This window comes from Piliocolobus tephrosceles, chromosome 7 (assembly GCF_002776525.5).
Source record: "Piliocolobus tephrosceles isolate RC106 chromosome 7, ASM277652v3, whole genome shotgun sequence".
Classification (NCBI taxonomy): domain Eukaryota; kingdom Metazoa; phylum Chordata; class Mammalia; order Primates; family Cercopithecidae; genus Piliocolobus; species Piliocolobus tephrosceles.
In genome coordinates this window covers 136,498,529-136,523,991 of record NC_045440.1, presented here as the reverse complement: position 1 = coordinate 136,523,991, position 25,463 = coordinate 136,498,529, and the positions used below count along the sequence as shown (strand labels likewise).

The 25,463-nt window shown below is 44.2% G+C and overlaps 1 protein-coding gene across 1 annotated transcript in view; it reads right to left on the bottom strand.

Annotated features, from left to right (window-relative positions):
• Positions 1–25,463, bottom strand: part of TG (thyroglobulin) — a 272,355-nt gene that overhangs the window by 194,948 nt on the left and 51,944 nt on the right. The window contains exons 21-26 of the mRNA XM_023223651.2: positions 24,639–24,788; positions 20,686–20,856; positions 14,979–15,095; positions 10,299–10,414; positions 7,149–7,257; positions 1,418–1,609 (exon numbers count right to left, since the gene is read on the bottom strand). Coding sequence (XP_023079419.2) covers positions 1,418–1,609; positions 7,149–7,257; positions 10,299–10,414; positions 14,979–15,095; positions 20,686–20,856; positions 24,639–24,788 — 855 coding nt within the window. The remainder of the gene's footprint in view (positions 1–1,417; positions 1,610–7,148; positions 7,258–10,298; positions 10,415–14,978; positions 15,096–20,685; positions 20,857–24,638; positions 24,789–25,463) is intronic.

The following is a 25,463-nucleotide window of genomic DNA, read 5'->3' as shown; positions in this document are numbered from 1 at the left end:
GCTCAGCTCACAAGGATACCCACTCTGAACCAAATCCTCCCACTCTGTCATCTAAATACTGCTCATCCCACAAAACCTGGCCCAAGTTCCTCTTCTTCCTGGAAGCCTTCCCTGACCTTCCTCTTGTTATCCCCTTCCTTCACACTTCAAGGCTTCTATGTCTCTACCTCATCAGGTATTTGCACCGCACACTGCCTAGTTCTGAAGCCTGATGCTGAGCAGTGCTCCACACATGTTTGCTGAATGCAAGCAGAGATGAATAAATGAGTAAAGGCCATTTATTCCCCTTTCACAGTATACACTGCCTCTCCCCCCAGACCCTAAGTCCTTTTTATCTGTTCCTAATGCCTAGCACATTCAATTGCACATATATGGTGATCAGTTAGAGTCTCCTGTTGACTTAAGTGAGAACTATAACAAGATATATCAGACTATTTCAATTTTTTCTAATCTTTAGATTTTTTCATAAATTTAATGTGACTAGTCACATAGTGGCTTACAGTTTGATGCTGCTAAGAGAAACAGGCTTGGTTTTCATATAAAACAGTCACAGTTTGATGCTGCTAAGGAGAAATAGGATTGGTTTTCATATAAAACAGTTGAGACCCTTTTAGTCAATCAGTGGCACACCAGGAGCCAAATCTATATGCAACATTTTGCACTCACTATCTTAATAACAAGTAGTCTAATATAAAGTATTATTATCTGTATTTTATAAACAAAGGAAGTGTAACTTCGTTTAAGTAACTTGTCCAAGATCACACAGCCAAAAAGTGACAGCAGTGACTAGAACCCAGGTCCGTAACACCAAAGTCCCTTCTCAACCACTAGGCCACACTGCTGAGTACATGAATTTATTTCCGTACACAGAAGTGCATCTCCATTGCTGAGATACTATTGAAAATGATAGGCATATTGATCACAGGACCTGGTATGCAGTGGGCACTCAATAGATCATTGCTGAATGACTGATGGTGGGAAATAAGAATGAGCTAACATTTTTTGACCAAATATGTCCAGTCCCAGCTTCACAAGTGACAGTAAGGTGCTGTAGAAGACACAACTTGGGTCAAACCCTGGCTCTATCACTTTTCAAGGTGTCTGACCATGAGCAAATGATTTAAACGATCTAAGCCTTAGTTTCTCAGTGTGTAAAATGGAGCTTGTCATATGTCCCTTAAAGACAGCAGAAAGGAATAAACCAGTATTATAAGGTGAAGGGGCCAGCACAGTGTACAACACATGGAATATGAATGTGAGTACCATGTGTGTATTGTGTACTTGACAAGTGCCTTCTATTTGGGTGTGGGCACTCACACTGTACACCCCATGCAGCTCCATGTTGTGTGTCCTGGCTTCTGCATCCCTGTGTGTTCCCCATCCCTTGTTAGGTCCTGGCCCTCACCACCAACATTACCTCCTTGGACCTGTGTGAGGACGAAACCATCGCAACACAGATCACGGTCGCATGCAAGAAGACAGAAGAGGTGAGCATCGGTCAGATTGGCTCCTGAGGCTGAGAACACAATGGGGTTGTACAATCCGGAAAGTATGTTTTGGAAACCAGTGGGTTCAAAGCTTTTCTGAAGTGTTGTGGTGGATCCTTGGCCTGGGGGAAAGGCAGAACAAAATTTTAAAAGACCTCAAAACATGGCAGAGTTGGACAGAGCTTACTGATCTCATAGGACAGTTTGTTGACTTAGCTGCAACTGTGCTCGAGGTGGCGTGTGGGCCAAGATGAGTTGCTCTCCGTGCCACACAGCTTCTGGATGTGCCTGTGCATGAAGAGGGTGGGGCCAGCCAAGGCCATGGCCCCAGACCCAGGCAACTGGGACAAATGCCCATCACATCTTCAAGGGTCCAAAGGGTATGTGTAGAAAAATGGCCATATATTTTTATGTTTATCATTACCAGCAAATATGTATTGAGCCATAAGTATATACACAGACCCTGTGCCACATGCTCTACCTACATGGTTTCATTTGATTTTCACTGCCCTGCTATCACATGTGCTTCTGTCACACAAATTAGTTTAAACATGCGGTAGGGAAGCTTGGCCACTGTAATGCTGAAGTCACATTGCTTGCACTATCTACAGTTTTCTTAGCATGTCGTTGCCTTTTGCCATCAAACATCATCAAAGGAATGCTGTGTAAACAAATGCAGCTGAAAGCAGCAAACTGCAAGAACTCAGGACTGTACACAATACCCATGATCCCACATTCTTCCTCTTGCCTGAGACTGGGGCTGTCTTCGACATTGTCATTGCAGAATGTTCCTTTCCCTTTGTGCAAGCAGCCCTTGTCTCCGTAACTTAGCAGCCTCAACCCTTCCTTACACCCTCCCCCATCAAGCTACCTTGCCCTCTTACATTTTCAGAAGCATTTCTTTACTATGAATTCAACACATCTTTTTCAAAACTGTTCTAGCATTTTTAAGTAGAAATGTTAATTTTTTTTTCCATTGGTCTACCTAAAAGTGGCATGGTTTGAGTTTCCCGTCCCTAACTCTAGTTTTCAAATCAGCCCTGTTAATTTTAGAGCATCATTTTGCAAATATGAGATTTTCCAGGGATAGATATATAGAGCACTATAGCCTAAATGTCTGCCCCATTTTTATGCCCATTTTCCATTTGGGGAAAAGTCTTGACATGTGAACTGTCTGGCTCAGGTTTACACAGCCGGTGGGTGGTGGACAGGACACCAGGGCCTGTGCCCTTCACCACCCTGACCTCCTGCCAGCCTGGCAGATCACCACATCTTATGTGACTCATACACCTGGAGGTCGTAGAGAGGTTTTCAGTGTGAGACCCAAGAGTGTGAGCTTCAGATCAAACAGATCGGAGGGCACCCTGCCAAGGAAGGTCCTAATTCCTTGGATCCTCAGCCTCCCAAGCCTCCCATCTGTACAATGAGAATGATAAAAACTAATCCTCATGAATACTGAGCAGATGAAAAAACATAGGCTGGGGCCGGGCACGGTGGCTCATGCCTGTAATCCCACCACTTTGGGAGGCCGAGGCGGGCAGATCACTTGAGGTCAGGAGTTCAAGACTAGCTGGGCCAAATGGTGAAATCCCGTCTCTACTAACAATACAAATATTAGCCGGGTGCGATGATGCATGCCTGTAGTCCCAGCTACTCGAGAGGCCGAGGCAGGAGAATCCCTTGAACTTGGGAGGCAGAGGTTGCAGTGAGCCGAGATCCCGCCACTGCACTCCAGTGTGGGCAACAGAGTGAAACTCCGTCTCAAAACAAAGCAAAACAAAACAAAACAAAAAATGTAGACTGTATATAAAAGGGCTGAACAACAACAAGCCTGCCACTTAACTTATGCTCAGCAGGTGTTTTACATATCTCCAAAACGTCAGCATGTTCTCCCGCCAAGCATTGGCTCACTCAGTCCCTTCTGCCTCGAACGCAAATCCACTCTTCACCAAAACCCAGCTTTATTTGAAGGGTCCATCTCTGCATTTGTACAGTTAGAATTCATCTGTCTCTCCCTTGATCTCTCATACATTCCATTTGTGACTGTACTAAAGCCTCTACTTTCTCTCTCTCTGTATTTAAGCTACTTGAGAGAGTCGGCCTCCCCTACAGCATGTGATTCTCCAGTGTTTGATGCCATAATCATAGCCTTATGAGACTATTTAAATATCAATGTTAGTTCATCAAAGTTAATATTGCAGTAGCCACCTTCCAAATGCTCAATAGCCATGAGTAACTAATGGACAGCACAGATCTGTAGACCATTTCCATCACTGCCAAAGGTTCCATTGGACGGTGCTGCTGTGGAGTCCAGGGCCACATCTCAGTTCCCCTTGGTATCTTCCACTTAGGGCAGGTGGCAGAGAGGACCACCTACCCCGAGACCTTTGCATGATGGGCTGCTTTTCTTTTCTTTTTTTTTTTTTTTTTTTTTTTTTGAGACAGAGTCTCGCTCTGTTGCCCAGGCTGGAGTGCAGTGGCTCAATCTTGGCTCACTGCAAGTTCTGCCTCCCTGGTTCACACCATTCTCCTGCCTCAGCCTCCCCAGTAGCTAGGACTACAGGCGCCCACCACCACGCCCAGCTAATTTTTTGTATGCGTAGTAGAGATGGGGTTTCACCATGTTAGTCAGGATGGTCTCGATCTCCTGACCTCATGATCTGCCTGCCTCGGCCTCCCAAAGTGCTGGGATTACAGGTGTGAGCCACCGTGCCCAGCCGGTGGGCTGCTTTTCATCCTTCAGATCTCAGTTCCAATGTCCCCTCCTCTGTGATTCCTTCCCTGACCACCCTGAAGCAGCTCATACCCATCTTTACCTCCTCATCCTGTTTCATTTTCATCCAAGCACTTACTGCCCTCTGAGATGACCTATTGCTGGATCAATTCCTCTGTCAATCAGTGATTCTGTTTTGCTCACAGATACATCCATAGTGCCTACAAAAGTGCTTATTGCACCGCCGTGGTAGAGGCCTGGACAATGAAGCAGGCCAGGAAGGCCTTTCAGACTCAGGGGAGGTTCCGCTTTGATGTCACATGTAGTAAGATGGTTCCTTTTCCTAGACCTCATCTGTGAGATGAGGGGTTGGGCTAGACAACCTCTAAAGAACCTTTGGGCACTGACATCCTTTGATTCTGAAAGACCCACGGCTCATCCCCCAAGTTGAAAGCCACAGTCATTAGGTGGGAGTAGACAGCAGAGGGTATTGGGTGACAGATCAAGCTCTGCGACTCAGGCCCTTTCTTTAGTCCCACCTTCCGGGTTACTGAAGGTCAGGGATGGGAACGGACATGATTAACTACCTACTGGGAACTGATGATGTGGGTGGGCGACTTTCAGAAACTGTGTCCTGTCCTCCTCGGTTGTGACATAGTCCCATTTTACAGAGGAGAAGCTGAGTTTCGAGTGAAATAAAGAAGTTGTTCCTGATCAGAGACAGAGACAGAGACAGGAAGAGGGAGGCAGGAGTTGGAAACCAGACCTAACTTACTCCTCCTCCCCCTCCTCCTCCATTCCACCCGGAGCTAGAACGGCTGCCTGGTGCATCTTCTGCTTTAAATCAAAAAGCAACACAAACCAAAAAAAGCAAAACATAGTTCTGCCCTTGATTTAGTTTGGCAACAAGGAATTTTCCCAATTTCCTTTGTAGTTTTCCCCCAAAGGATAAACTTTCAGGAGACAAAAACGAAAAATAAAAATAACAAACACCAGGACTTTCCGTGTGATATCAAAAGACAAAAACCAAAACAAAACAAAAAACAAACACTTAAACAGAAATACAATACAATTGTATTTTTTCAGATGTCGTAAAAGGGCAAGCTATTACTTTAAAGGACATTCTGGGTAGGGGTTACTATTCTATTTTGATTTTTATTTTTAGAAAATAATCCCTATGTTTTGTTATTTAAAAAGAAAAACAGGATATTAAAAATAATTGGACTGAAGACTACGGCAGAAATCCTAGTGACCCTGGTCACTAGATTAGAGAGATCCGAGTGACCCTGGTTACTAAATTAGAGAAATCCTGGTGACCCTGGTCATAGATTAGAGAGAGCCGAGCTCTGCCAGACTCCAATGTCCCAGGCAAACTCTTTGTGAAGTAGGGACGAAGGCATTAGGTGAAAGAAGGACCGGAGGGAAAAATACACAAACACTTGTCCCTGCTGTGGGCTCGCAATTGCTACCAAGGTCAGGGCAGCTTTGGGCCTGGGCTATGGCATTGTCTCCACTTGCTGCTTTTCCTGGCACAAGTCTGAAGCTGCTGGAATCCCCAAGCCACTTGCCCTGAGTTACGAACCTCGGAGAGTGACACCTGTACTCCCCTTCACCCAACCCTCAAGTCCCAGGTCGAGCCCCCTTTGCCTGTCATCTGGTGCACAGCCACGGCCTCGGGCCCTGAGGAAACTTTTCAGCAGGAACAAAGATGATTACAGAAATGTTCTACACTCGCTGAGCTTTCCCCATGAGCCTGGCCCTGTCCTAACAGCTCCACACGTGTCACCTCATTCCAATCTGCCGCTGACCTTGGTCCACCATGACTCCTGTTTTACTAAGGAGGAAACTGAAGCCAAGAACGTCAAGGAACAGACCCAAGACCATGCAGCTCATAGGTGTCAGAGCAGGGGTTCCGCACAGGCAGGAGGGCGCCACCATCGTCCCTTGCTCTGCAGCCCTTAACAGCTATGACGGAGCCACAGGGCACAGGGCAGAGCCTGGCCATGGCCCAGAGGACAAGGCCCAGAGCATGCCTTGCTGGCATGTTTCCTCTCCACTCGCTGGAGAGCAGGCAGGAGGTGGGCAGGGTGGGGCAGAACAGCGAGCACAGACCCTGGGATTCCAGGGAAAGAGCTCCTGCCTCTCCCATGTGCCAGCGGCGGCCTAGAGCACTTCCTCATGTGTACATGGTGATTGGGATCCCCTTTGTGCCTTTCTCCAAGAGTTTCCATGAGTGTGAAATGAAAAGATGAATGAGAAAGGAAGCTGTAAACTATACGGTACTACATAGCTTGCTACTCAAAGTGTGGTCCCTGGACCAGCAGCACCCGCACTCTCTAAGAGGTGATTAGAAAGGCTAGATCTCGGCCTGACGCCAATGATTTACTGACTCAGGGTCTGCACCTGACAGGGCCTGGGTTAGCTGGGAGGAAAACATCCTGGGAGGGTAGAGATTAAAGTGAGGAGAAGGAGAAGCTCTATGAATCAGGAAGCCTGGGAGGAGTGGCTGCTGGGAGCCCAGCACCCAGGCCCCGGCGAGCGGCTTACTCAGCCTCATGGGTCAGGTGGGCCTTCCGGATGGCACAGGCTGAACTCAGCGGGTTCTGCCATGATCCTTCACTTCGTAGCTACGTGTCCACTCTGCAACTTAGCTCTGCCTGCAGAATGAGGCTCTCAATCCCTGCTAGATTGCAATGGGATCAAATCTGATGGCACAAAGGAGAATAATGTGGAAATCCCTTTGCAGTCACAGGGGAGATCACTGCCTGCTTGAGGAGCATGCTGTGCTGAATCTGGCAAAGAATGGAGCTCAGAGAAGCCAGGCTCTGGGTGTGGAGTGGGGAGGGGGAGAGTCTGGCTCTTCCCAACATGCACCTGCTGGAAACCAGCTCCAAACATGATTGTGTGAAGCTACTGTGGCCCTGAGCCAACGAGCCCAACCAACCTACCCTTTTTCAAATACACAGCTGGAGAATCTTGACCACGGCTCCTCACTTTCACCTGGCAGTGAAGATTTCCAAAGCTGGTGGCCTTTGAGTTCCCCAGTGCATCTTGTTTCTGGAGATGGAAAGATGCTGCATTATTTTCTTGAGATATTTAATAATTCAATCCAACAAACATTCATCCAACCCTAACCATAGCTAGGCACCAGGGCTACAAAGGTAAGTTAGTTTCTCCCGGTCTATTGGAGGAGACAGACATATAAGCAGTAACTTGCAGCCCAGAGTGTCAGCTGCAAAGATACACATAATTGGAGAAGAGGTAATTAGAGAGGAAGGAGTAATTGATCTATGGAGAAAGAGAAGCTAGAAAAGTTTCCCATGAAAAGTAAGTCTGAGTGAGGTTCTGAGATATGAATAAGAGTTTGCCAGGCCAGGCATGCTGACTCATGCCTGTAATACCAACACTTTGGGAGGCCAAGGTGGGTGGATCATTTGAGGTCAGGAGTTCGAGACCAGCCTGACCAACATGTTGAAACCCCATCTCTACTAAATTAAAAAAAAAAAAAATTACCCAGGAGTGGTGGCATCTGCCTGTAATCCTAGCTACTCAGGAGGCTGAGGCGGGAGAACTGCCTCAATCCAGGAGGCAGAGGTTGCAGTGAGCCGAGATTGCACCATTGCATTCTAGTCTGAGCAACAGAGTGAAACTCTGTCTCAAAAAAAAAAAAAGAGTTTGCCAAATGGAAACAAGACAGGGTTGATTTTAAGCAGAGGAAACAGCAGACAGAGAGACCCAGAATTTCATGAGTGTTTTCAGAACTAGGTTCAATAATTCAGTAGTTTTTGGACTGTCAGTTACGAAGGGGGAATGATGGGAGAGGAGAGAGAGGCAGGAGCTGGCTATGAAAGACCTTATAGACACTCAGTTTCCATCCAGGGAGTATCTAGAAGAAGGTTCTTAAGCTTGGAGATGGTGAAGTCAGACTTTCAGAGATCTTGTCATTCTCAGCCCTCTCTGATCTCTCTTTCTGACTTATTTCCAGCAGTCTTGCTATGTGGATGAGGTAGGATAAATTGGTGTGTTTTGTTCCCAGTATTTTGCCTTCCCCCTCAAGGGTGCCAAATTTTGAGTTTCCTGTGGGAATTTTTGGAGGACAGGGGCTATAGCAAGGCTATTTGAAGGCAGCAACTCTTCTTGCTTTGCAGAAAGCCTGAACTCACTGAAGAGGCAATGGCCTAGGGAGAGGAGGAAGAGCCTTGGAGAGCAAAAAGAAAGAAGAGATTCCTGCAGACCTGCGAAGAGCTCGAGATGAGGTCCTGTGTAGCAAGAGACCTTGCCCTTCTGTGGCCATGCCAGGTGGGACAGGGGACAAAAAGACGCCAGATGGACCTGAGGGGGCTAAACCCAACGTGCTATGGCTCCAGCACTGGTAGAGCCCTCTCCACACCCCAAGCCTGGCCCAGAAGCAGAGGAGCTGGGAGGACTTTGGGCCCTGGCATTGGGAAGTGTGGCAAATCACTGAGGACAAAGCGCCAAGGCCCTCCCATTGCCACCCCACCCCAACACCTTAGGACCAAGAGCCCAGAGCCCTGGAGAGAAGCCTTAATAATGCTTGAGATGGAATTTTCTGCAGACCTGATGGGGGATGATAATATTAACAGCAACAATGATCATACAACAATGGTCAATGAACCTTCACTTTGTGATCAAACTCTTCTGTGAGCCTTTTCATGTAGGACCTTATTCAATCCTCACAATAATCCAGTGATGTCGGTGCCATTATTATCCCTATAACATATGGGGAATCTGAGGCTCTAAAGCACTAAATAGCAACAAGCAAGTAGCAGGACTGGAGGATTTGAACCCAAGACCTTTCCCTTCCTCTTCCCTGTATCTTGTAGCTACAGAACCTAGCTCAGGAGCCCTAAAATTCAGGGGTCCACCCTCTACACCCTTCTGCAATGTCACTTATGAAGACACTCTCACATGCAAGGACATGGATACAGGGACATGAAATGCACCAGCACTGGTAATGTTGCAAAACTACTATACATCTTCACGTCCTCCACTGAGGGAATGCGAAGTAAATTATATACAGTCATGAAATGGATTCATATACTCCAATGGGAAGGATAAGGTTAATTTTCAAGATTCTATATAAAGACGAATATCATGAGAAAATCAAGGTAAAAAAGAATATATATTATAAAACAATAGCATGCAAACAAATAAAAACACCATTATAAATACATAGAAATTTTCTGGAAGAATTCATAAGAAACCAGAGAGTAAAAAGGAGATCTACACATGTTTACGAATTAGGAAATTAGGAGACAGGAGACTCCTGCTTTTCACTGGAGGAGGACAGGGGTGAATTATCCTAATTTGATGATACCACATGAAACTGACAATACTCTACGAGCTTTGACTCACAGAACAGCAATGTTATGTGGTTCTAATATTTATCCTTTTTCCTTTTTAAACTGTAATTATGGGTTCCTTTGTCTGTTTTGTGATGGAGTCTTCGCTCTGCGGCCCAAGCTGGAGTGCAGTGGCATGATCTCAGCTCGCTGTAACCTCCAGCTCCCGGGTTCAAGCGATTTTCCTGCCTCAGCCTCCCCAGTAGCTGAGATTACAGGTGTCCACCAGCCCACGCAGCTAACTATTTTCTGTTTTTAGTAGAGACAGCGTTCTCCATGTTGGCCAGGCTGGTCTCAAACTCCTGACCTTAAGTGACCCACCCACCTCGGCCTCCCAAAGTGCTGGGATTACAGACGTGAGCCACCGTGCCCGGGCAACCACAGTTATGTTTTATTTCTACAATGGGAAGGCATGCTGGGGTCTGGACCTCAAGGGGCAGTGGTGTTTAGGGCCCCCTCACATCTGGCCCACACTGCCTGATGGGGCAGGCGGTTCTCTCCTGACTGACTTGTCAGGAATCCATATGACTCAGGCAGACGCCCTTTACTCCACCTTCATCTTGGTTCTGTCTCTGGCCTATTGCAGCTTCAACTTGCCAAAGTCCCACTGCTTTGAAGAAATGGACGTAACAGAGGATCAGCTCTTGACAACCTCATTCCATCGCCTGGCCTGCCTGCTACCCATGCCTCAGAGCACATCTGACCTAGAATGAATGAGGAGCAGAACCACCTCACCTGGTCAGAAGTCATGCAGACAACATTGTCACTTGTCCAAGCATAAAAATCACAGGAAATCTCTGGCTCTGTCATGGAAACGGTGAGGAAGCTGCAGGCCTCGTCCTCTGCGCAATCTGAAAGCACCATGGGATGGTCACTCACCTGGCTGTCCTGGGAATGCTGAGGACAGACCAGACACATCCCCCTGCCCCTGCCCCTGACCTACATGCCCAAACACATACACACATACACACATGCACACACACATACACACGGATATACAAATACACACACTCCCTCCAAATATACACAAATATACACACACACATGCACACACACCTCCCAACACACAAACACACGCAAATATACACCCAAATATACACACAAGCACACAAAAAAATGCATAAATACACATCCAAATACACACACCCCCACAGCTCCAAACACACATACAAATATACACCCGAATAAACACATACTTTCATATAAACACCCAGACACACACAAATACACACACAAGCATATACACACTCAAATACATACACATACTCCCAAATACACACACAAATACACTCAAACACATGCACGCAAATACACACAAATATGCATTCAAATGCACACACCTCCAAATACACACACACAGACACAAATATACACCCAAATACACCCCCCAAATATACCCCCACAAGCACACATATAAACACACATTTATTAAGTACATACCATGAACCTCATGCAGCGGTAAGTGTTTTCTGTGTATTGAATCATCGATCCCCCATCTTACCGTTAAGGAACTGAAGCACAGCTCCATTCAGTTACTTACTCACCAAGGTCACAAAACTACCAAGTGGCAGAGCTAGGATTTCAATCTAAGTAGCCAGACTTCAGAGCTTGTACAGTTACTAAGCTGTATCTGCTGAAATTAAACCTTTTTTACGTTTTAATTGCTTCTACTCTATGAGGAGCCAAGCCTAGGTATCCATTGAGATCACAACTTTGTTCAAGGCTATGTCCCATTTCCATGAGGAGCAGACAGCAGCCCTGCAGGGGATTGAATGATAGAATAGAATCCCCACTTCCTACAGTGAGTGCCCTCTCAGGATGACAGGAGGCCACGCGCTTAATGAGGGCAGGGACCACGGCTGCTTTTTGTGTACACTGTACGATAGGCATGAAGCATTCAACTGTGTAATATTCATGAATAACGACGGCAATTAATGATTTATCAGGAATAGGAGGGTTTGGTAGAAAATGTAAATCAAGGAGAAAAAGTGTATGCTTACGTATTTATCATTACAAATCACTTTCACATATATAATTAACACTGATTTTTGCATTAGGTAAGAGGTAAATTTAGCAATGGGAACACCAAGACTAAGAATCAGCACAGTCTGTGGCTGATGTGGGTAATGCAGTACGTTGAATACCTTTGCAATCCAATTCCTGAGCCCTCCCCAGTGTATCTGCCCAGCTGAAGGGCAAGGGAAAGCCACTGGTAGCTGGGATGGAGACGTCTTCCTTTTCTCTAACAGGACATCTCACAAACTGCAGCTCTATTGAGATGACATCTTGGGTGCAAAGGTGGTCTTCTGGGGGTTTTCATCATCTCTTGATTTTCATCTCGCATTGTATGGCTGTAATGTCTTCATGAACTAGGCACTGAGAGGTGGATGATGTCATTTTACCCACAGACTGCCTGGCTTATTCAGAAACCCCCCCCAAAATAATTCTTAAAAAAAAATTCTTTTTGAGACAGGGTCTGGCTCTGTTGCTCAGTCTGGAGTGCATTAACGCGATCTCGGCTCACTGCAACCTCTGCCTCCTGGACTCAAGCCATCTTCCCACCTTAGCCTCTCAAGTAGCTGGGATTACAGGCAGACATCACCACGCCTGGCTAATTTTTGTATTATTAGTACTATTATCATTATTATTATTATTATTATTATTATTATTATTATTTATTATTATTATTATTTTTTTTTGTAGAGATGCAGTTTCACCATGTTGCCCAGGCTGGTCTCCATCCACCTGCTTTGGCTTCCCAAAGTGCTGGCATTACAAGCATGAGCTACTGCGCCCAGCTCCACAGAAAATAATTCTCACTGGTCCACTGGCTCATAGCTCTAAAGCTCTCCTGTCCCCTTAACCAAACTAACCTAATCTTCACGGCAAGCAGATCCCTACTTCGGGCTCAGGGACAAATTCATTCAAGAAAACAATTAAAGTTCTGGGTCAGTGTTAGAAGGATGAGCACCCTAGAGTCTGTCTGGTTGGTTAAGTGCTGAACTAGAACCAGGGTTCCTACCATGGCCCCAGTCATAGCTTCCCCTCACGTCCCCCAAAATCCACATTCCTGCCCTATTCCCCATCATGCTGTTTAGTTCTCTAGATGACTTAGTTTTCTTACCTTTCCCCACCAAAAATGATATCCACCCCTTCACTGACTCAATGGCTTTATTTTCCTACCCTTTAAATGGCCCTTTGACCTACCGTAAAACCACCTTGATTTTTCGTTACAGGGTGAATTATGTTTCACACTCAAAATTTGCATCATGTAGTCCTACCCCCAGCACCACAGAATGTGACTGCATTTGGAGTTAGGGTCTTGCAAGAGGTAATTAAGTGCATAATGAGAACATTAGAGTGGGCCCTAAGCCAGTAAGACTGGTGTCCTTATGTGAAATAAAGATTAGGATACAGACACATACACAGGGAAGACCAAGCGAAGTCACAAGGAGAAGTGAGTCACCTATAAGCCCAGGAGAGGGGCCTCAGAAGAAACCAACTCTGCCAACACCTTGATCCTGGACTTCCAGCCTCCAGAATTATGAGAAAATTCATTTTGTTGTTTAAGTCCCCCAGTCTATGGTATTTTGTCCCAGCAGCCTGAGAAAACTAACACAGTGCTGGATGCCTGGACCTCTACTCAACCTGCAAATACTGCTTGTCTCGGATTGCTCTGCTCTCGTTTGTCTGACAGGATGGCATCTTGCTGGACCTCCTTGATGCGGCTCTCTTTTTCAAACTGTTGTCTGTTTCCTCTCAGCATATTTTAGACACTGAACTCAGTGGCCCAGTTGGCTAAACCATCTCTGGATATGAACAGATGGATGTGTTTTCCCTGCTTGCCTCACTCCCTAAGATTCTGCATCCTCTTTTGCTTCCCATTCCTATCCCACCAGTTTGCCCTTTTTTTTTTTTTTTTTTTTTTTTCCTGTGGAGTTTCACTCTTGTTGCCCAGGCTGCAGTGCAGTAGCATGATCTCAGCTCACTGCACCCTCTGCCTCCCAGGTTCAAGCAATTCTCCTGCCTCAGCCTCCCAAATAGCTGGGATTACAGGCACCCACCACCACACCTGACTAATTTTTTGTATTTTTAGTAGAGACAGGGTTTCACCATGTTGGCCAGGCTGGTCACAAACTCCTGACGTCAGCTGATCCACCCGCCTCAGCCTCCAAAGTGCTGGGATTACAGGTGTGAGCTGCCGCGCCCTGCCTGCCCTTCTAACTTAAGCTGTGTCACAGTGTGTGCACACATGAGCAGGTATATGACAGTCCTTATTGAGACAAATAACTGCCAAAGCTGTCCTTCAAGTCTGCTGTCCTCGTGCTGGTTCCTCACATCTATTCATTTGACCACTTGGTTCTGTCCCTCCATTCCTGTCAATATCTCTCATTCTACAAACATTTTCTTCAGCTTCTACTTCATGCCTTGCACTGTGTTTGTGAAACAAACTATAGTGTGCTCACCATAACCAAAGCTGATATCCAAAACAGATTCACACTCAGAGTGTTAATTACTTAATAACTACATCACATGGGGGTACTGAGGGAGGCATAATGCAGTGGTTAAAAGGGCCACAATAGACACTGGGGACTACTGAGGGGAATACAGGGAGGAGGACAGGGTTGTAAAACTAACCACTGCAACTATGCTCACTACCTGGGTGATGGACTCAATCGTACCCCAAACCTCAGCAGCATACCACATACCCATATAACAAACCTGCACGTGTACCCCCTAAATCTAAAATCAAAGATGAGATTATTTTTTAATATTTTTTATTTCAATAGCTTTTAGGATACAAGTGGCTTTGAGTTACATGGATGAACGGTATAGTGGAGAAGTCTGAGATTTTAGTGCACCCCAAAGATAAAATCATTTAAAACAAGAAAGACTGCAGGCTTTGACGTTGTTACTTTATGTTTGAATTTAAGCCCTGATCCTTGCTGGCTTGGTCATTGAGCAAGTCACTTACACTCTCAAAGCTTTATTTTTCTCTTCTGTAACTCAGGATAGCAATGGCTACTTTATGGGTGGCTTTGGGATTGTGAGCTAATCCTCGTAAACATACATGCTCAATAAATGGCAGCCTTTATTACCATCTCTCTGGCCCACTGTTAAAATAGGGAGATATATATCCTGACCTGGATACATAGATCTATGCCAAACTAATTTTGTTCATTTCTACCCCTTAACATGTTCCATGTGGATAGCATACAGTAGATACACTGTCAACTCTGCGATTAAGTTATGAATTGAATATACATTCTGGAAATCAATTCATTTATAGTGTTTTTGATAAAGTATGTTTTTAAATTATCGTTTTAATAGTTTGATTTGGTTTGTCTCGACAACTCTCAGCAGAGCTTATTTCCACACCTTCTTCTGAGTGCACATCTCCCCACCACTCCTCACCTGTCAAGCACTGCATCACAGGGAACTCGGAATCAGGAACTTTGGATCTGACAGCCACAGGAGCATTGGCGTCGAAGATCACCTTTGATTCTGGAGCCTTCTCAAACTTCCGCATCACTGAAAATAAAGCAGATTGAGTAAATCTGACTCGGAAAGGTGTAGGGCATCTGCAGAGAAGACTATTGGGTCAGGAAGTCACTACCCATTCTTAGCTTTTGGCAACACAAATGTGCCAGGAAAAGCAATTCCTTTGTAAGGTAGCTCCAACATACTGCCGCATAGCTAATACTTAGAGCTACAACTTACCAGCTCTCCCTGCTTCTACTTCGTTGTCACGAAGTGAGGTGGACACTTAATGTTAGTCCTTACAACTCTTTTCTTCTCATTAACATTGATAATATAAACTTACATTTCTCTGTCCCTATCCTTCAGTGCTAATTACATCATATAATTATTTTACTGGCACTTTCTTTCTGTAAAACAACTTGAATTCTTTCTGAAATGAGGTAAGTTATTTTTTAAAAGACATGTGCATATGTATTTAGGTAAATCTGAAGACATGTCATGTGGCTCAGGCATTTTTAAGATTGTTTAAGTGATTTATTAGCATCTGTTTTCCTAGCTACCATCAATACACTTGAGTTCCATTTGATAGGAATAACATAGTCACAGCTCATAAAACTAGACAAGTGAGCAGGAAGAAATACAGTTTCTCAGGGCGATGAGAGTTGGAACTCATTCTTCACCAAGCAAAAAAGAAAGCAAAAAAGAAAGGTAACTCTCAAGGAATGAGATTCATCTTCCAAGCCACAAATGAAAGCAAAAAGGAAAGGTAACTCTCAAGGAATGAGATTCATCTTCCAAGCCACAAATTTCCAAGAGCATCAATATCTTGCAGTCTTACAGGTAACTGTCAAAAAGAAAGACTTATGTACAACTCAAAGGCACATGAGTATCAGTTTTTTTGCAAACATAATTATCAACTTATATACAAGCACTAATTAGGTACATTCATTGCTTTATTTAAAAAGACTCATATCTATATAGTCATTAAAAAGACTTATATCTAGATTGGTTTTCATCAAGTCAATAAATTCAAAGCCATCCAAAGTATTCTTTTCTCAGCTTTCATAATGAGTGCAGAAAAAAAATGTTTATTCCTTTTGGGATTGGGTTGAGAGAAGTGAGCATTAATATAAAAGAAATGACATGCTCAGCCAGGCACCGTGGCTCAGGCCTGTGATCCCAGCCTGCTCTTAAGTCTTCAAAAGTGTTGATAAAGAAAAGAATTCTGATTTTACAAACTGGCCCATACATGTTAATTGCTGAAGTTGCCAATTTCATGTGCTCTACCCACACTCAGCCCTTCCTCTCTCATCTCTTTTTTTATTTTTATACTCCTTAGTAGCTCATTTGTAGAGATGGCAAGCTCCAGTCCAGCAAATGCCATGTTATATTCATCACAGTGTCCCTAAGTCTTGATTGGTACAGACCAGATGCTCAAAATATTCTAGGAGACTAAATAAAATTTGAAAGGTCTTTCAGTTTCTAATTAAATTCTGCCAAAAATACAGTACATTTAGCACTTCAGTTAGAGAATCTGCTGGTTTTCAGAAAAGGGACCCCGTGGTGATAGAGATCTTCACATTTCAGAATTCTGTGAAGAAGCTCATGGCGGAGCAGAACAGAAACAATCCATGAACCAATTTGCCAATGAATTATGCCAATGGAGTCAGTTTGCAGATTTATACATTGTTAGTATAATTTCCCATTTATCCAATTTATACTTAAAGGCTACTTACAAATGTCTTAAGGAAAGCATAAAAGATTAACATTAAAGCAGAATATATATTAATATTTCATCATATTTTTTGCATAGTTTATTGTGGCTACTTAGGTTCCCGTCTCCCTCCAGGGCAAAGACAATATTCTGATAATATTTGAACCCTCACTAGCCAGGATAGTAACAGAGAGACTACTTTCCTGTATATTGAATGCATAGAGGGAGGCAGGGATGGAGAATACGAGGGAAGGAGGGATAGGCAAATGAATGACTAACAACATCATCACAACACCAGAAAACCAGGAGATAACACTATGATGGCACAGTTCCAACGTCATGTATATACCTGGGTTCAGGCACTTGACGTGGTATATGAAATCTTCAGCATAGGTCGACAAAGATCAGAATTAGGAAAATGAACCTAAAGTTAAAGGGAAGATGAACTGGAAATATTTCCAGTGAGCAAGATGGAAATATTTCTACTAACTCTGCAAGTAAACAAAGGAAACAAAAGATCAAAGGGAGTGCCAGGAAGCTGCAGCAGGAGAGATTTCAGAGAGAGGGGCAGCAGGCAGTCAGGGAGAGGCACCAACTTGGGAGTGAGCCCTCAGCTCAAGTTCTGATGCCACCACCAACTCTGTGTCCTTGGATAACTTGCAACCTCTGAGAGTTTCAGTTTCCTAGCTGTGAGGACTAAATAACATAGCACGGAATGGTATATGGTATATGGTATACAGTAACCACTTAGTAAGTACTAAGCCCCTCTGCCCCCTGCAGAACACCTTGCCTAAGTCTCAGAGTTTGTAAAATTGACCACAGGAATTGAGGTGGTAGAAGAATCTCCTTCCCTGAAGACCTTAGGAAATGGTTTCAAAGAATCCCAGACAACTAGAGCAATTTGTTCATTCTGTCAAAGATTACCTATGGCCCTGGAATAGAACAAGAAATAAGACACAATTCTAGCACCAAAGGAACATATGGTCTAATGAGGTTAGAGCCCAGAGGGGAGGCTGGGATACTGCAAATGGTGCTTTATCCCAAGAGCAATGAAGAACCACTGAAGAGTTTTAAGGGGCATTGCATAAGCAGAATCTCCTTTTAAATAACAGCGCTAGAAGCATCATAGAATAACTGTTGAACTGAAGCAAGAAGATGAGTTAGGCGGGTATGGCAGTAGCATGTAGGTAACAGCAGAGGCCTGAACAAAGGAAGTGGCAAGAGGATTGAGGGAGGAGCAAATTCCTCTCAGGTAGGTACCTGCTTGGGGAGGTATAAGTCCCTTGCTTAAGACCTAGCCTCAAGGACAAAAGCCTTAAAAATTTTACTCCCAAAGAGAAAGTTCTTCTCAAAGGCAATTCTGAGAAGAGACGTGTTGACATCCCAGTGAGAGCCCAGCTTATTAACATAGAAATCCCCTGGCATATCCAGAAAGGGAAACTTAAGCTCAGAGCTTTGCATAAGAAGCCAAAGATGCTGAAGTTCCATTTGGAGGCTATTCAGAAGCCAGCACCTCAGGGAAGCATCATCAAAGTTGTCAAAGCTGAGCTGTGACTCCTGAGCAGTTCTGTTGCCACTGATTAAACCATCCTTTCTGCCCTGAACAATGGGCAGAATACACCATGAAATGCCCTACAAACTGCATAAGACAGTCCTCAAGGCCAAGTCATTGACAGAGATGCAAAGAGAGCTCAGAGCACTTAAGACAATAATCCCAGGACTGACAGTGATCACCAGGGCTGCAGGGCAAGTTGTTTCCTCTAAGGACACAGTCCCCTTCATTTGTGAAGCATCTGGCTAACTGATCTCTCAAAGCACTTTCCTGCAGTACTTCCCCTGTTTTTTCTGCCCAAGAAGAGGGATGTTGGGAAAAAAATAAGACTTTCATTGGATTTGCAATTTATTCAAGAATACACACACACACACACACACACACACACCCTTCTTAGGACTTGCTAGTTCTTCACTAGAGAAGGGAAATGATTGCTCTGAGAATTAGAAAATGAAAATTTCTCACTTGGATTTTCATTAATATTTTATCCCGTGAGCTGTACCAGCTTCCCTGGAGGACAGGCTATGCATGCATATCTGTGTGCATGTGAGGATATGTTTATTGAGGAAGCAGGTAAATCTAGGTGGAAACAGATTGGTGGAATGAAGAATACAAAGGTTTGGTAGTTTGACATACAACGATTCAAATTCTAGGTATATTCGATCCTAACTATGGAACCAAGAGAAGTGCTTAGACATTTTTGCCTCAGTTTCCTCAGCTAAAATATTGGCAATAATATCTACCTTTTAGGACTACCATGGATTCAAATTTGATAAACACATAAAATGCCTGGCACACAGTAAGCCCATGTATGTTAGGCCCTCTCCTTATACAGAAATACTAAGAGACTGGCTTGCTTGGAGTTGTCAAGTGTGCAAAGGTCAGCCGCAAGACCTCAAGCAGAGGCAGGTGGCCCCAGGGAAAGGTGGAACAGGATCATAAAGATTGAGAAGATGTCAGGAACAAGGGACCTTGCAGACTGTTTCAGCCTCCCTCCAAGTTTAATGGACAGGGAAACAGGGCAAATACTGTTTCTGAGCCTTACTCAGAGACATTTATTACCACTGGTAGGTATCCCATTCCTAAAGCACTCAACACCCTTACAAGGGTGGAAACTGATGTCTCCATTTTACGGATGAAGAAACTGCTGAGGGTGAGTGACTTGCCTAAGACGGCCAGTAAAGGCACCACTGGGATTAAACTACTTCTGATCCCACAGGACGTACTTTTCCCTTCTGTTCCTCTGGTCCCCATCACACTATGTATTGTAGAATATTTGATGGTTCACCTGGGACTTTCCCACCCAGTATCTCACTGAGGAACTGTACATGGCACAAGGTAGAGCTCAATACATATTTGTTGACCTTATAGGTTGATGTTGATTCTCAGGAAAAAGACTGAAAGTCACTGGGGACACTAAGTTTCTGAGGGATTGAGCAACCTGCTCTAGATCACCCAGCAATTCAGATCTGGAACAAGACCTGGCACGCATGTCTTCTACAACAGTAGTTCCCAACCCCTGGGCCATAGACCGGTACCAGTCCATGGCCTGTTAGGAACTGGGCCACGCAGCAGGAGGTGAGCATCGGGAGAGGAAGCATTACCACCTGAGCCCAGCCTCCTGTCAGACCAGTGGCAGCATTAGATTCTGAGAGGAGCGCAAACCCTATTGTGAACTGTGCATGTGAGGGATCTAGGTTGTGTGCTCCTTTGAGATTCTAATGCCCAATGATCTGTCACTGTCTCCCATCATCCCCAAATGGGACCGTCTAGTTGCAGGGAAAAAAACTCGGGGCTCCCACTGATTCTACGTTATGGTGAGTTGTATAATTATTTCATTATCTATCACAATGTAATCATAATAGAAATAAAATGCACAATAGATGTAATGTGTTTGAATCATCCTGAAACCATCCCCACCCTGCCACCCCTGGTCTGTGGAAAAATTGTCTTCCATGAAACTGATCCTTGATATCAAAAAGGTTGGGGACTGCTGCTCTACCACGTCCTACTGAGGAAGAAATGCTGACTAGATTAGTGAAGGCAAGCTGCCTAGAAGAATGGAAGCCTCCACAGATCTTTTAATATAAAAATTCATCTCTTGTGCATGCTGAAGTACTTAGAAGTAAGGGTTCCTGATATCTGGAATTTACATATGATTCAAAAACAGAGATAGTGAAATGTTAACAATTTTTGGATCTAGGTGATGGGTATTTGTTTATCCTATGGTTCGTCCAACTTCTACACAGATCAAAATTTTTCAAAATGAAAAGTTGGAGACAAATGCACCTCCAGCTTCTCTCCCTTTCTAAAAAGCCCGTGAGACCACTCCCCAGTCCCCAGGAACCATGACTGATTTCACCTCCAGCACCTACTCAAACACTGTGAGTCCTCAAGTGGGGCCTCTGTTTCCGACCATGGCATCCTCCGCCCCTCACCATCCACACAGAAGGCCTTTCCACTGCCCCTGTCCCTCTGGCTGGCTCGGTACTGGCCGTTCTGGTCACACTGCAGGCCTGCTTCTTTCCTCTGACAGTCAGTGACACCTAGAACCAATAGATTGACACAGTCATCAATGATGGGCCTCTGGAATCCCCCCACTCCTACTCCCAGGCTCTGGGTCATTGATAAGGTGTCCAAGTCACACATCTAACTCAGACATTCCAGCTTAAAACTCTTCAGTGTCCCCACTGTTCTGATCGATAAGGCCCCTATAATTTGGCCACCACCCACCCTAAGTTCTGCACACACACCTCATGCTTCACGAACCACCTGCTTCATTCCATGCCCTGAACACACCAATCTAATCTCTCTGATACCATTTGCTCCAACACAGACTTTGCTCATCTGGGCCGTCTCCTGGCCCATAGCTCTCCCAGTCTTTGCTGTGGGAACTCTCCACCATTCACCTGTTTTCATCCCAATTCTCATTGTCTCAGGAAAGCCTTTCTGCTATGGTCTAAATGTATGGGTGCCACCTGCCAAAATTCACATGTGGAAACCCAGAGCCCAGTGTGACGGTATTAGCAGGTGATGCCTTTGGGAGATGACTAGATCATGAGAGTGGAACACTCATGATTGAGATTTGTACCCTTTAAAAGAGGCCCAAGGGGGCTCATTTGTTCCTTCCAGCATGTGAGGACACAGTGAGAAGGTGCCATCTGTGATACCTTTATCAGACACCAAATCTGTTGACACCTTGATCTTGGACTTTCCCGCCTCCAGAACTGTGAGAAATAAATTTCTGCTGTTCATAAGTCACCCAGTTTATGGTATTTTCTTACAGCAGCCCAAATGGACTAAGACATCTCTGGATGTCCCAGCTCAGTCAGGCCCATATGTTACATGCTATCACAGGGACCCACCCTCTCCTTCACAGCAGGGCACACTGTTACAGTTCTCATTTATCTGTGTGAATGAATGATTGATGGCTGCCTGCCTCCCACTCATTAGACATTCCAGAAAGGCAGAGACCAGGTATGGTTTTCTCACCATTGTATCCAAATGCCTTGCTCAATGTCTGACCCACAAAACAAGCTTCCTCCTAAAATCAATAAATGCTAGCCAGATCCATGGATGAATACCTCTATATCCATGTTCAAGCTGTTTCTTCTTCCTAGAAGGCCTTTCCCCACTGCCCCCCCTTGCTAATCTCCCCTTGTCTTTCAAGACCTCTCACAAGCTGCTGTAAGAGTAACTAGCATGCATCTCCATTATACTACTCATTACATCACATGGATATGCTTACACGTTTCTTTTCCTTGCCAGACTCTAAACTCCTTGAGGACAGGGACTTTATCATTACTTGTTTTATTTAATATATACCTACTACACACTTGGCAGAAAGCAGCTACTTAATAATTTTTGGATGAATGATATTAAAAGGGAATACCTTCATTTGGTTCTCCAGGTGTGGCAAGTAGGTGAAAGATAATATTTTACGGCAGCCCAGAGATGTCATAACATGTGAGTTTCTATATTTCCAGACTATTGGTTATGTGATTCACCATTGACTAATAACAGCTTTTTTTGTGGGAGGTTACAAAGGCTATTTTAAAATAGAATACTTTGCATGCTATACATGAATTAATACATCAATAAACAAACAAGTAAATGAAGAGCTGCTTCTGCCGAAGAGTTATCAGCAGAACCTCAAATATGGTCCAGTGAACCAGCTAAGTTACAAAATGTAGGAGAAAAGTATGAGTAATATCAATAATAGAGATCTGAACTATATAGAGGAGTTAGGATTCTTAAAGCTAACCTAACATCAAAAGGAAATCAAAGAACTATTGTAATCTCCTGGCATTATTTAAAACTTGGCAGACTTCTGCCCTGTGCTTCTCTTCAGTACAATTCCATTTAAGAACACAGGCCTGGTAATTCAATGCAAGTTAATGAGTCATAGAGAAGTTTCTTAGGTATGAACAGATCCTTAGCACAGACTCCAACCTTGATCCTAGAGAACCATTCACTAAAATCTATTTCACTGCTCAGGGAAGGTGTTTGGGAGAATGGCAATGATTCAACACAGCCCTCTACTACTGCATGAAAATGCAGTCAATGCTCACCCCCAAAATGGGTGGGGAATAAATGCTTATTGTTTATGCTAAACGTTTTGATTTCACTTTGCTACAGACTGACTGTTTATGTCCTTCTCCTACCAAATTTATATATTGAAGCTCTAATCCCCAGTGTGACGGTATTTCGAGGTGAGGCTTTTGGAAAGTAATTAGGTTTAGATGAGGCCATGAGGGTGCAGCCCCCATGATGTGGTTAATGCCGTTATTAGAAAGAGGAGAATAGGAGATTTTTCTCTCTCTTCCTCTGTGTATGTACCAAGCAAAGGCCATGTGAGAACATAAACAGGTAGAGAGCCTTCAACAAGAACCCAATCATATGGGCACCCTGACCTCAGACTTCCAGCCTGTAGAACTGTGTGAAATAAATGTGTTGTTTAGGCAACCCAGTGTAGGGTAATTTGCAATAGCAGCCTAACCTAAGACACCCTTTATTACCACTCTGTGAGTGAGGTATCATTGACTCCATCTCATACATGAGGGAGCTGACATTCAGAAGAGGAAGGTGGCTTGGCCTAGGTCACAGTGCCAGTGGTGATCAAACCTGGTCTGGCTGGCGCAAGCCTCAACCTGCATCCTCTATTCCCTGACATTTCTGTCATATCCCATCCATAAACAAGGCTCAGCACACTACATTCATCTTCTTTTAAGAAAGTGCCTCTCGGGTATTTTGATAGCACTTCAAGTCACCTCAAACTACAAGTACTCAAGTCACTGTGCACAAACTGAGGGTGACGTCCAGATGTCAAGGACACTCTATTTTCCCAGTGAAGAGTTTATTCTCTAGGAAGAATGCCTGACTCCCAGCCCGTAAAATTCCTTTTACTTTTATTTTATTGGAATTATTGTCCTATTACCACTGCTTTCCTGACCAGGAAACTGCCCTGAGCAAACAAAGTATCTTGATCTTTTCTGATGACTTGTTTAAAAATTCTAGAAATCATTTAGATTGTAAGCACAACAGTTTCCCTCACATTGACACAGTTTCAGACTAACAAGAAGAGATGCAAGTTATGGGTCTTTGCTAGGAAAAAAAACCCAACAATACCCAGGGGACTATTAAGTAAATAGGTCGAGTGAAATCACGTGACATATGGGAAGGCCATACGTACATACAGTCCTGGCAAATTCATGCAACAGAAAAGGAAGATGAGCTACATAGCAGTAATGACTATAGGTGGAAAATATCTTCCATTTTTCAATCTGATAAGGTTGACTTACAAAAATCAGAAGTTTCAGAATCAGATAAAACCAAGATCAAAGACCAGTTACATCATCCATTAGCTGAATGACTTTGACTAAGTTTCTTTTCTTGGAGTCTTAGCTTTCTTATCTGTAAAAGTTGGGCTACTAATACTAGAAGAGGTATTGGGAGTATTGAATGAGGCAACACAGGTAAAGCCACCCAGAGCCCGCCAGTGGGTAAGTATTCAAAGACGGTGACCCCTTTGATTATTATGTTGTGTACCCAATAGTTCTCACAGGTGGGTAATTTTGCTCTCCCTGCCGTTTCCACCCAAGAGACATTTGGCAATGTCTGGAGACATGTTTGACTGTCACAATTTAGGGAGGGGTGCTACTGGCATCTGAGAGCTACTGATGCTACTAAATATCCTACCAGGCCCAGGCCAACCCTGCACAAAGAATCATCTGTCCCAAAATGTCAATAGTGCAGAGATTGGGAAATTCTGTTGTGTTCCATTTCATTGCAGGTCTTCTCTTTCAAAGAAGCACCCCACAGAACTTACAGTGAGTCTGGCTGAAAGCTCCGGCAGAAATGGTCATTCTGCCCGCAGGACATGGGACACAGGCCAAGCTCCCTGCCTGTTCTTGGTAGAATCCAACTGGACAAGGAATGCATTCCTCATCTTGGGAATAGCTTCCTTCAGGACACTTAACTAGAAAAAAACAAACAGAGAAATGATGTTAAAAATCAAGACACATGCTTCACAGTTACAATCCCGGAACACACGGGGTACAGGAAATCCTCAAACCAGTTCAAGAGCTCATTCATTTAACAAACGTCCACTGAGAACCTACTGTGTGTCAGACTCTAAGAAGCAGGGAAGCAGCTGTGAAGAAGTTAAGCGAGCTTCCTGCTGTCCAGGAAGTGACATGCTAGTAGGAGATGAGAGGGTCAGACAGGGATTTCAAATATGGGTAAAATAAAGTGGGGGGTTGTTTTACTTTGTTTCTTGGTTCAGAGTTGTGTTCTTGAGAGTTTGCCAATAACTTCCAGAAGAAGTGAGCTTTTACCCAGTAAAAGGTGGAAGCTAAAATCCCGCCCACTATTGGCAGCACTTAGTCTATTGCCCTGTTACATACATTAATACATCACTCCTATGGAAAGTCTGTATTTCATCCCCATTTCACAGTTGAGAAAGCTCAGCCTCAGACATCCATGCATGACTTCCTAGTATGCTTTTCAGCAAAGGGCAGTGGGAAATTAAAATTATAGAATATGCCAAGTGCAGTGCAGATGTTTTAATGTGTTTTTCTCACAACCCTATGAGGAAGTTATCATCTCCATATCAGACTAGAGAGAACTGAGGCTCAAGGTTAAGGCTGGCCAA